The 13,200-nt window shown below is 37.2% G+C and overlaps 1 protein-coding gene across 6 annotated transcripts in view; it reads right to left on the bottom strand.

Moving 5' to 3' along the window:
• The window catches only part of LOC126410973 (uncharacterized), a 612,461-nt gene that overhangs the window by 19,776 nt on the left and 579,485 nt on the right, over window positions 1–13,200 (bottom strand). For 5 of the 6 annotated variants that reach the window (XM_050081329.1, XM_050081334.1, XM_050081330.1 and 2 more), the window contains 3 exons: window positions 9,143–9,277; window positions 2,586–2,618; window positions 1,579–1,614 (listed from right to left, as the gene is read on the bottom strand). In XM_050081329.1, the coding sequence (XP_049937286.1) occupies window positions 1,579–1,614; window positions 2,586–2,618; window positions 9,143–9,277 (204 nt within the window). The remainder of the gene's footprint in view (window positions 1–1,578; window positions 1,615–2,585; window positions 2,619–9,142; window positions 9,278–13,200) is intronic. The other variant, XM_050081331.1, reaches the window with a different exon arrangement.

Here is a 13,200-nt window from a genome sequence, read left to right as displayed (position 1 = left end):
AAGATCAGTTTGAATTCCGTAGAAGTGTTGGAACACATGAGGCAATACTGACCATACAATTTAACTTAGAAAATAGATTAAGGAAAGGCAAACCTACGTTTCTGGCATTTGTAGACTTAGATAAAGCTTTTGACAAAGTTAACTGGAATACACTTTCGAACTCTGAAGATGGCAGGGGTCAAATACACGGAGCGAAAGGCTATTTACAATTTGTACAGAAACCAGATGGCAGTTATAAGAGCGGAGTGGCATGAAAGGGAAGCAGTGGTTGGGATGGGAGTGAGACAGGGTTGTAGCCTCTCCCCGATGTTATTCAATCTGTATACTGAGCAAGCAGTAAAGGAAACAAAAGAAAAATTCGGAGTAGGAATTAAAATCCATGGAAAAGAAATAAAAACTTTGAGGGTCGCCGATGACATTGTAATTCTGTCAGAGACAGCAAAGGACTTGGAAGAGCAGTTGAACAGAATAGACAGTGTTTAAAGGAGGGTGCAAGATGAACATAAAAAGAAGCGAAACGAAGGTAATGGAACGTAGATGAATTAAATCTGGGGAGCAAAATAACTGATGATGGTCGAAATAGGGAGGATATAAAATGTAGACTGGCAATGGCAAGGAAAGCATTTCTGACGAAGAGAAATTTGTTAACGTCAAGTATAGATTTAAGTGTCAGGATGTCTCTTCTGAAAGTATTTGTATGGAGTGTAGCCATGCATGGAAGTGAAACATCGACAACAAATAGTTTACAGAAGAAGAGAATAGAGGGGCTTTCAAAATGTGATGCTACAGAAGAATGCTGAAAATTAGATGGATAAATCAGATAATTAATGGAGCAGTACTGAACAGAATTGGAGAGAAGAGGAATTTGTGGCACAACTTTACTACAAGAAGGGATCCGTTGGTAGGACATGTTCTGAGGCATCAAGGGATCACCAATTTAGTATTGGAGGACAGTGTGGAGGGTAAAAATCATAGAGGGAGACCAAGAGATGAATACACTAAGCAGATTCAGAAGAATGTAGGTTGCAGTAGGTACTTTGAGACGTAGAAGCTTGCACAGGATAGGTTAGCATGGGGAGCTGAATCAATCCAGTCTCTGGACTGAAGACCACAACAACAATCATGTAATTTGCCACAGTCATCTTTATGTAACACTAATTAATGTTAAGTTCACGGGCAAATCTGAAAGTTTGTTACATATCTGAAATAGTTACGAAAAAAATCTATGCAACCTCAAAACTTAATCTTAACATATTAATTGTTTAAGTTTACTGGAACTGCAAGACCACACTTTTATATGTAAAGCAAACAAAAAAATGTCTTCCCTACCATTCCAGTAAAAATGTGTAGTGCTTCAGCGGGAATAAATAAATAAAAGATCATTTGACCATGGGCTACTTATTGAAGGAAGGCAAATACAACATCATATTCAATATTTGAGTCATATGCTCCTTAAAGTATTAGAATTTGTTATTAATGATCTATACATATTTCTGTAAACATATGCCTATGATTGCACACATTCTAACAATTCCAGTACATTAAAAAAAAATGTTGACAAGTAAAAAATATAGTTACCTTCAATTGAGTGTCGAATGGGTTGAGAGTTTCAGCCTGAAAAACCAAACAAATCTGGTTACTCATTAGCAAACAAAGGGTCAGAGGAGATTAAAACAAAAGCACAGGGAAATGAGATACTACATGTGTGGGAGGGAGGAAGTAACAAGGCAAAAGGAAGTGACAAGGCCTAACAAGAGGAAGGAGAGGGCTATGACAAAGAAGAAATAGAAATTATTAAAATGGAAACCTCACACACTGATAAATGGGGAAATGAAACAGCAAGTAATACCCTTCACCTTCCTTAATCTTTTACTATGCATCTGAGCATAAGCTGTTATAAAATTGCCTGACAGATTAGAACCGAGCTCTTTGGTTGAACATGTTCTCTCTCATTTTACATGTAATGCCCTTCTCAAGTGAGCAGCCCAGTTACCCCACTGTTTGCAGTAAGACCTCTGAATAGTGTGGAAAGTAAGAAGTACCTATTGGCTGGTAGACTGTACATGGAGTGAGTACAGATAAGTAGTAGTAAAAGGACTGCAGGTAAAGAGTAGTGTTTGGGTGGATGTATATTTCTGGTGCACAGTTTTAAACAGCTGAGGAATCTTAACACAGGACCAGTAAGTATGAAATTGGACAATATTGCGAAAAGGTTATATCATCTCTGCTACATCTTGAGTAGCATTCTATCATTTTCGTAATACTGTCATTATTCCATCCTGAATTTTCCATTGTTTGAGTATGAAATTTGTTATTTCCAATCTTAACAGTCCATCAGTTTGACATTTAGCTAGGAATTTGGATACAGGAAATTACTGTTCCAAGAAGTAGTAAGGTTACATATTATGTTAATTGGTGAAGACATTTAGGAAAGCAGAACTGAAATGGAAGCACCAACTCCACAATTGGTAAATGTGCAATTAGTGTACACCCTGAAGTTTTACTTTTTAGTATATTATCCATAGTACTTCAGTATCAAATAGAACATTGAAGTTTAATGAAGAAATTTATAGACACATCCTTACCCTCATCAAACCGTTCTCTTCATTCTGAATTGGCTGTCGCATCACATCACGTGCAGGAATTTAAAAAATAAAAAGAACAAAAACTACATTACATCAAGTTGCAAAAACGAGCTGTCACATGCAAAAGTAAACAACTGCAACAATTATAACACAAGAAAATAAGGAAAATATTACTGTAAGCTATTACATCACACAATAATCATGCAGTAGAATGATTTGACTTGCAACATTGCAAACAATGACAACAACAAAAAACAGAAGTTGGCTGTATTAACAAAAGCAGATTGTATTAACTTGTCTAATTTGAAGTCCCCAAATGAAAATCTATAATCTATTAACAGATTTATATAATCAGAAATTCATTTCACTGAACAATGCACCTTCTCTGACATGACACCATGAGGAACATTTTTAGCATTAAGTTTAAGGATGTTCTTGAACTCTTACAATCCATTTTCACAGAATATTTCAGGAACAAATTATAGGAGAGGTCACCATTTACTTTTCAACACTTGAGCCCCTCACCAACCATAATCCAAACATAGGTAATGTTCCTTACCTTACATAACTTGTGAATCAGCTCCCTAGACACACATCAGTTTATAAAAATTTTGTTGAAATTCTCTGTGATGCATGAACAGCTATAACTATATAACTGAACTTTATCGGTGTCTAAACTTGTATCAAACTATGGGCTCAACTACAATGTTGGCCTTTGAACTATGATACACAGATCAAAGTCGTTGAAAGTGGGCAGGGGGAGGCTTTTGATGAATCTTATCACAGTGCTGGTGCCAGTACTCCCCCATCACATTGCGAAATACTCCCCATCACCAAGCGAATGAAATGGTTATTGAAGCTGAGCAACATTGCTATGCTGTGTTCAAAATAATGAACTGTTAACTGTACTGCTGCTTGCCAGTGGGTGCCTATAACAAAATGCACTCTCAGACTCTTACAAGGCGATAGCCGCTGGTTGGTCTTTGAAGAAACAACAGAATGGCATCGAGCATGGTGGTTGCCAGAGTTTTTAAAGGTCCACTGGCACTACATCCTGGTAAGGCAATGACTTAAAAAAAATTGTGCCAGTGCCAACCTCATGGGATGAGCAGCAGCTGTGGCTCATCTGCTGGGACACAGAAACTGCCGACTGTTTGCCCCCAGGGATTACCTAAAATGACACAGACTCAACTGTCAGAATGGCAGGTTTTCCTGTATTCCATGAACATGATGCTGTTCCTTTCAAACTTGAATTTTAGTAAATTATTAACCTCTATTAAAATTTCAGCAGCCCAAACTCAATTCCAGATTCACATTCCCAATACGCCGTCAGGAATTAGTATTATTATAAAGCTTCTTTCTTCTGTCAAATTTGTTTAATGGTTTGTGATAAAATTTTCAATTACTTCAAAATAAAATAAATACATAAATAATGAATAAACCGGCAGATTGTTCATTATCGAAGGGTCCTAAATCCATCATCCAATTACTTACAGACTTGTACCTGACTCATCCTTTGTTTTCGGTCTCATGCAGCCGCACACATGCACATCAGGGCTTGTGATGGTCTTGGGAGAGTTCGTAACACATGGTGTTAGGCTTTCGGTAAACAAGTCTGCCAGTGGACAAGACTTTGTAGTTTGACCTTTTTTTCTCCTCCAATGAGTCTTCCGACTAGTTAGATGCGCTGCCAGAAATTCCCCTCCTGTGCCAACCTTTTTACCTCAAAGTAGCAATTGCAATCCCTTTGCTGGATGTATTCCAATCTATGTCTTCCTGAACAGCTCCCTCTGGTTCATTATTGGAAAAGAAATAGAACCTGTAAACATGCAGCCAATGTTTATACATCACAATAGATTTCAACAAATTTGCCTAACCTATCTAGTACTACTTTCGAAAACCTTTTGAGCCTACATTTTTATGTGGAATCCGAACGGGGTGTAGCTTCCATCTTTATTACGCATGAAGCACTCTCACTATGTGGTAGAAATATGAACCATACATTAGTTTTTGAACATCCTCTGGTCATTGTGATGAAGTCCACTTTTACTCAGTCTTCTTCTCCAGCTCATTGTTACCTCTGTTTCATGTGTCTGTGTCAGAGCAGTAGGAACAGTTACTCAGTGTCCATACACTGATCAGGCATAAAATTACTTCTCCTCCTCCTCCTACTCCTAAGATATATAAGATGGTCTTCATTGCCATCAGGAGTGTACTTTTGCCACACTCCTTGTAAGATTTAACAGCAATGTTTTCTCTTACTGTAGACCATGGCTCTCTTATCCACTGACACACTTGTTTGATTGTAGGTTGTTTCAAAATTCCCTTCAGCATGAATTAATGTTGGGTTTCATCCAACATCCATTTGTTCCATTCCTTTCTCATATACACTTGAAATGGTTTATTTATCGAGATATAAAGAAGTTGCAAAAGTGAAATAAGTCTTCCCTGAATAATAGCAAGTTCTCCATTTCCCTGCCTCAGCTGCTCTTTCACAGAGTTTGTCAAATTATTACTAAACTGATCTACCACAAGAAGTCAAATCATCTTCAACAAAGCACCAGTCTTGTCCATCCGACCCTTGTCATGTACATGAACACCACCTGGCAGTATTTCAGAAGGTTTTGGCACTATTTTTCACTTGAAAATAATCACTGGTTTTAGTTTAATACCATCAGCAGGACATTGAAGGGTAACAGTGTAATGCATTTTTTTCATGCCTACTTCTTTTTACAGTTAGTTTGAACACCTTTCATGGCAACAGTTCTGTTTCTCAGCACACCAAATGTCAGAGAAGCTTTGTCCATCTCCACTGTTTGGTTTAGTTTCACACTTTTTTTTATGCTGAATAATGAAGTGATGGAAAGATAATATTCTCTCTAGACACTCTAGGGACATTTTCTGAGATACTTTGGTTTGCATGCTAAGTCTATGACACTTCATAAATCTGTAGCACCAACCAACTCCACCATTGAAGTCTGTTAAATTCCACAGTAGTGCTAGCTTACGAATGTATATTTAAATTGACTCCAAGGCTATTTTCTTGGTGTTTATGAAACAATTTCAATACATAATCTAGTTTTGGACATTTTGCACTCAGTCCTCTATTTGCACCATTAATCTTCCTGATTTTTTTTTTCAGTTGTTCTTTACTAGTCCGCCAATTGCAAAAGGTTTTTTTCTGTTAGTGGAGGGCCGAAATGCCACTCAGCTGATCTGTTTCAATGTTGTTCTGCATGTGTTACTACTTTCAATTTATAGCTTGCATCATACTAATACCTTTTCTTTTTTGTCATAACGAAATTAGTTACTAACAAAAATGTTTTACTGTTACCAATAACACAAATAACTTTCAATTAAAGTTCACTGGACTGCAGACTGCAATGATCGATCATAAGCTAGACAGTGTTCTGGATTTGTGATGGCGGGACAGGAGGGAAACAATGTTATCAAGCTTGTGAATCGCCGCGATGCACAATCGTCCCGTCAGTGCACTACTGTTGCCAGCTGACTCCAATGTTAACAGAGAGAGGTTTCCGCAGCATTGAATATATGGCCATTTTTATGAATGGTGGAAATCTTAAACCCACCACCTGCAAGTGCACACGCCCATGCACACACACACACACACACACACACACACACACACACACACACATATATATGCTGTGGCTACACTTATTTGCAATTTGAACATTTCAAATATCTATCAAATTCTTTCAGCTTAGCAAACTTCATTCTAAGAAATATCTAACTGAAACTTACACTTCCACAGACCAACATCCAAACATTCAGAAGTAACAGGTAACTTTAAGGCCTTTATGAATCGGGAAACTAAGTTCCAAGTGATTTTTGCAGTCATTACATAATGACAAAAATGAATCCAGGCTACCTCACAACCAATAATTTCAGGAAGTGTCTCAGAGATGCACAATATGAAAGTTGGATACCTTGCATTGGCAACAGCAGCTTACACCTAGCAATAACGCTGTGCATTACAGATTTCTGGGCACACTCAAAAGTTAATCAGAAGTGGAGAAGTACATTTCACATTATAGGTGATTTTTCCTTCTTTCTTGAGGGGGGGGGGGGGGGGGGGTTCAAGTTGGGAGGGAAGCGGGGTGACACCAAAGCAGACAAAAAATAGTATCACAGTGATAGTGATTGCTGGAGTATTTAATGAGGCCCGAGTGTGGACTTCCAGAGTGAGTAAGTATTACATTTCTACTACACAGACAGGTAATAAAAATTTAAGTTAAAAAAGAATACTAACACAATATTACAGACAGTTGATAGAACTTTTTTAAAACGTTTAAAACAAACACAAATGAAAAATGACAATACATCTTGAGACAAACAAAATGATTCAGTACAAATACAAATGTGGCAATTCGAGGAAACAGATCATCAGGTCATTTCAGTCGCCATCTGACAGACATACAATTAACAGAAAAAAAATTGGAATGTGTTTTTGTAAGATCCCACAGTAAGGGAGCAATAACCCCTCATGCTTTAGTTCATTAACGGAAGAAACCTTGTCCACAACAGCCATAAATATACCCCAAAAAGTAGTGAATGGATGTTTAGGAACCAACATAGTTCACCAAAGAGGAGTAGTAGTGTCAGCATTAAAGTCATCAGGAGGAAAATCTGTACGCCATCTTGCATTTCTTCATTGAATTCAATGCCAAAAATAAGTTACATGGCCTGTACTATTGCTGCAGAAGGCTACACACTAAAGGGTTTAGTTTCCCTCCCATTTGCTATACTGATGATAGAAATACAGTGCATTTGTTAATAACAGTAATATGTGGTGGATGTGAATTGTATTTTAAGGTGGCATGCATACCTTACTTCACCACCTTACAGGCCTGAGTATATAATACCTAATGAATTGAAGGGAGTGCCAAGACTGCAACAATAATGGCTGATGTGGAAATCAACTGACGTAAAATCTCTTCAGCACACAAGTGGAACTTATTGCACAATAAGTCTATAAATTATTTTAACACTGTATTGTGTGCTTTAGTTAATTTTTTCCTTCTGAGCAGGGAGCATAGGGCACCGGAGTATATGCAGCCCTTGCGAATCACAGCTGTTTCACCAGCAAGTTCACCTTAGCCCATACATTCTGTATGAAATGTAAGTCTAATGTCCCTGCAAGGCCATTAGAGTTCTCAATTTTTGCCTTGCTCAAGAAAACCATCCACAGGTTGATTACTGGTGTGGATAGTCAAAGGTGATGCTGACATTGAGATTCTGTCCAGCAAATTGGGTAACATTATGTACTCTATGATACAAGGACATCATTGAGCATGAAGACAACTATCCAATGTAATGCTGAATTGTTAAATGTGGCTTCGATCTTTCACACACAAAACTAAGTTTTACAAAGCATTTGTTCAAGTCATTTATTGTAATGCACTTATGCTCTTAACAGAATACATCACTGTATATTTATTCCCAGGAATAAAGCAACGCATTGCGCACAGCTGGACTAATTACACATTTACAGACTATCTGAGATGCCTCTACCATGAATGACCATGGGTGCTGAGTACACTAAATCCATAAAACCAGTGTGTGTAATCCATTAGGCACTATTTCAGAGTGAGCAGTCTAACTCGCTTTTAGAATTACTTTCAAACTGAGTTGTTTATGTATTTCCCTCCCAGTTCATCCTCAGTCATTGTAATTTCACTGTAATTATATACTACACCATTATAAATGGATTCTCATTGATTGTATTATGAAAACTGATGAAAGCAAATTTTTGGAGAGTAACCCATGTACTAATTTGTTTATTGTGATATATAAATTTAATGTAGTGCAGTGAAAATCCATGCAACACCATGACTAAATTTATCAGTTAAGACATAGGTATTGACTAGAAAGAAACAGAAAAGTGAAGGATTACTGAACATAATCAAGAAAATAAATTGAGTGCCTGCTAAATAAGCTGGGTGCAGCTAGCAATCACTTAGGGAAGAATAACTAGGATAAAACCCAGATATACAGAAAAGGTAAACTGCATGTGTGGAAGGGACATCCAGAAAGAGAAAAATAAAGGGAGACGCACACGCGCACACACACACGCACGAGAAACAGAACCATTCAATATTGTACTTTACAATACCTACACAAAGGCTGCATATTTTAGAATATGATTACAGTTTGTGTATATCTTTTCTCCAACTCAAAGAGTCCTACGCTGTGTGTACTAGAAGCCTCTCTCCACCAGAGACGAAATCTCTTAAAATTCAAACTTATTCAATTTTTGACTGGTATGTTTGAAAAATTAAGTACTAACTTTTAGCTTCACTAAAATAAGCACAAAAACCATAGAACTGTAATAAAGATTCATCACCCATAACCGGAATAACACCATCTTTTGTAACCATACTGTTGCAGTTATGCGTATCTATAATGTTAGAGTCACAGTGAAAACAACACCACCCTTTCTTCACATCATGTCTAGCCCTTCTCTCTCCATCGCAGAAAGTAAAACTTCATTCATTTTAGATTTTTAACCACAAACTGAATTAATAAAAATTTACCTTTTGCAGGTGTCGAAGCAACTTCAAAAGCATTGTTTTATGATTGACAATATCTTGGCAGATTGAATGGTACGTATGTCGGTCCAACCATAGTCCACCATCTTCACAGTCCGATCCAGATGCCGAAGCAGAAGACTACAACAAATATTTCATTTGACATGTAACAGTATTGTATCAAACATTGTTATCTGTGTAGTGCATGTGTAAATACTGAATTATGCAAAAGAAATGATCTGAACTAATTGGGGGACATGGGTGTTCAGAAAACAGGTTTATTCGGATAATCTAACTGCACACTTCTATTTACGTTTGTAAACTACATATACTTATAACAACACAACTCTTATTATTACAAAGGTAAGTCCAATAGGAAGTTGTGTAGTGCAGCCTAGTGAATGAAAAACATTTCGTATATTTGCACTTTGCTTGTACAATATATAAGTATAGAATTAACACACTAAAAAAATCTTAATTTTGGTAAGTCACACATTTTTTCGGAACAGGTATCTGATGCTGGTTGCTTTAATCTACAGGTTCAAACAATTGCAAGACATTACCTGTACACACAAATGTTTCAGAAGCAGCTGGTACATTTTAATCATCTTTTCTGGACCATTAGTTGGTGAAACACTGCAACATCAACTTCATCAGTGACTAGGTTTAAAATTTCGTTACCTTGCATCTTTGGTGCCCTGGATCTGCATCATCAACACTTACCCATTCTTAAATGTCTTCTTCATTACATCATGGCAACCTGGTTCTAATATTGAGCATTTCAGACATATCGTTTGGCTTGTCATTTTCAATTGTACTTCGAGAACTTTCTGCCATATTGACAATTTTATTCCAGGCTTTTTTCAAATTCTGTTCCTTTACAGTACCATGCATGGCATCTTTCAATTCAGTATTTTCATGATTTCTTAACAGACCACCTCTCTTCCTCTTCTCTGTGATACCATTCGAAGGACTTAAAAACACCTTACTTCACGGACTGTAATGAAGTAGTTAATTAGGTGGAAGAAACATCACTTTTATGAACTCTTCCTTTTCGTTTAAGACATCACATGATGGACGAGTTGATGTGTTGTCAAGGAGCAGTAACATTTTCTCCCTTATCCCATTATTTCACTGATGAGCTTTTACAGAGGGTACAAAAACTTATACAAACTATTCCTTGATAATCATACTATCTATCCAGGTGTTCTTTTGTGATATTTATGCAACAGGCATCACAGACATATTACCATATTTTACAGACTGCTGTTTGTTTCTTTTAACAACAACAAGTATATCTGTAGCTACCAACAGCATTAGCAGAAGCTAAAACAGTGATACAGTAGTTTCTTATTTTAGGATCCAGCACTGCTAATTTACAATGTGAAGCAAGAGTTTTTCTTGGCAAAGCTTTCCAGCTGAGCCCAGTTTCATGAGAGATTTTAATGTTTGCCAGAGCATAGTAATCCTCTAACAATATGTCCTTAGTCTGATTTTGAAAGAATCAGCAGACAAGTTTTTCTCCTTGAACTTTAAGCTCACAAATACTGTGTCGTGACAAAGTTTGTTCTTGATTGGAAATTTAACAGTCTTCCAAGAATCTCATTAAGCTGAACTGCCTTCTCACATAGAATGGGACCACAGGTTATGTTCTTGTGATCTTTTCCATGTAAACCACTTGGAAAACATGTTTCCTGCTACATGATGGAAGACAGTGCTGTTTCATCTCCTGCCTGTCCTTAAATAAATTTCCATAATTTACTTCCTGTCTGGAACCATTTCTTTTTAGCTTAATATCTACTTTTGCTTCACGTTGTGCAAGTTTCTGATCACCTATAATTTTAAAGTTGTTTAGAACCATAACATCCACCACACCTTTCTTATTAGTAAGAATATAGCTAACTTCAATTTTAATTCTATATGACACTAGCAATGTCCGTATGTTGTTTCACTTCTGAAAGAATGTATATATTAAAGATAGATGTATCATTTGTTTTGGCAAATTTTAACATACTTTTTTTCAAATCAATATGCAACTTCATTCTTTGCAATGTTTATCTTGTTTCACTTCAACATGTAACTTTTTCACTGCTGTTATCATACTCAAGTTATCTACTGAAGAATCATTTGTTAACACTCAAACAACTTTCACATTAAAATCCCATCATCTTGAAGTGGTATTACTGTTTGTCAGTTACTGGAGCCTTAGTAGTAGTAGTAGTAGTAATAGTAGTAGTAGTACAGGGTAGCCTCCCCCTACACTGTACAGTGGCTTGTGGAGTCTGTGTGTAGATGTAGATGCCTTATTTTCCCTTTTGAGAGTATGGGCACGTTGGTACACAGACTTCAATGATTTCCATGTACTACTGTTCTTTTGTTCTTAAGGTAGGTCTGGCCCTTTGTTCTGTGGATTCCTTCAATATGTCCAAGACAGTTTTTAATTTTTGTATTTAATATAAATTTTCTCCCAGCCCTTTTTGTCTGCAGTAAACAATGGCCGGATTTTAACTGACTTTAGTTTTCTTTATTTTGCTACACTATCAATAACCGTATACATATATATCTGATCAGATCAACTGGTGTCAATTAAAAAGACTTGTACCAGGTGACCAGTCTACCCGATTGGTGGCCCTAACCACATGACATTTCATTTCATCTTTAATTACTTTTTCAACTCTACTTAACTATTTCATATCCAAAAGTTCTGCAATTTATTGTCCCCCAATAGAAAGTAGAAACAGTCATGATTGTATGATCCTTGTTATTGTCTAGTAACCCAAACTTCAAACAGCAAAGTATGAGCAAGGAGGTAACATTGCATGGCTGATGGCAAAAGCCATTGCATTACCTTCCTCAGTCCACTACCAATATTTTTTCACCTGGGCCAGAGCACCATTGTCCCAGGAATGTGATGTGCCATCAGTCTCCAACATCCCTAGCCTGGCAGAACCCAAAAATGTTTGGCAAGAGATGCGAACAGAGATGAACCTCAGCAAAGCTGAACTCAAAATGGCCAGTTTGCACACTGATCAGTTACTAGCAGGATCCTCAAGTCTTAGTCAATACCGTCATGTCAATTTATCACTCATGTAGTCTAAAGGGTACTAGTCTTTAACGAACTACATTGTCTAGAAGTATCTCCCATGAAGTTATCAACCACGACTAAGATTTAGACCACACATTACGAAGCATGTTCAGACAGTTAAGTGTACTATGGTCATAATGGTCTGTGGTTTCTTGCTTTTTGGGGATTAGCAGCACTGAGTGGTAGAGGGGCATCCCTGACCAGAGCAAGCAACTTGGCAAGATGGTAGTATATAAACTTACGTAGTGTCCGGTTGTATGAAAGATACCAGAAAGAAATCCTGCCAAGTGACAGCCACATGCTGTGATCCGCTTCCTACTTGTGGAAGGAACAACAGCCAGAAATTTTTTTTCCATGAATCAAAATCGTGTGAGTAAGTGGTTTCTGAAATAAGCCACTTTCAGTTGTATATGAATTTTAACAGGAACATGACATGTTTCATGTCAAATCACATGTTCTGGTCTACATTTACAGGACAGGAAAGGGACAACTGACATTATGATAAAACAACAGGTACTTAACCTAATAACCTGTGCAACCAATATGAAATACTCTCACATCAGTAAAACATTTAAGTCCTGATACAGGGAAGAAGCAGACTCAACCTTCTCAAAATAGAATGCAACAAACATGACGATGTAGTTCAAAACGACCAGTTTAAAAACTGGTCATTAAAAGTGCATTTAGCTACCACGAAAAGGGCAAAATAAGAAAAGGTAAAAAGCCCCAGTTAGCAACATTGAAAGCCCATGGTTAAAAAACTTACTTCACACCAGGAAGCAGCTGTCAGCAACCCTCCAACTGCCTTGCTGTGCAGGGCCACCACACTGCTAGTCAAGCTCGAGTGTCGCGGAGGGAAAGTTACGAACATTTTTGCGCATATCTGAATATCATGGGAATGACTCAGGCCTCAATTACACAGCACAACCGTATAAACTATAAAATATTTAGTTTAAACCAAAGAGATCAGGTGCAAGAC

The sequence above is a fragment of the Schistocerca serialis genome, chromosome 1 (assembly GCF_023864345.2).
Source record: "Schistocerca serialis cubense isolate TAMUIC-IGC-003099 chromosome 1, iqSchSeri2.2, whole genome shotgun sequence".
NCBI classification, from domain to species: Eukaryota; Metazoa; Arthropoda; class Insecta; order Orthoptera; family Acrididae; genus Schistocerca; species Schistocerca serialis.
The sequence above is the reverse complement of the archived record's forward strand: the minus strand, read 5'-3'. Positions and strand labels throughout refer to the sequence as shown.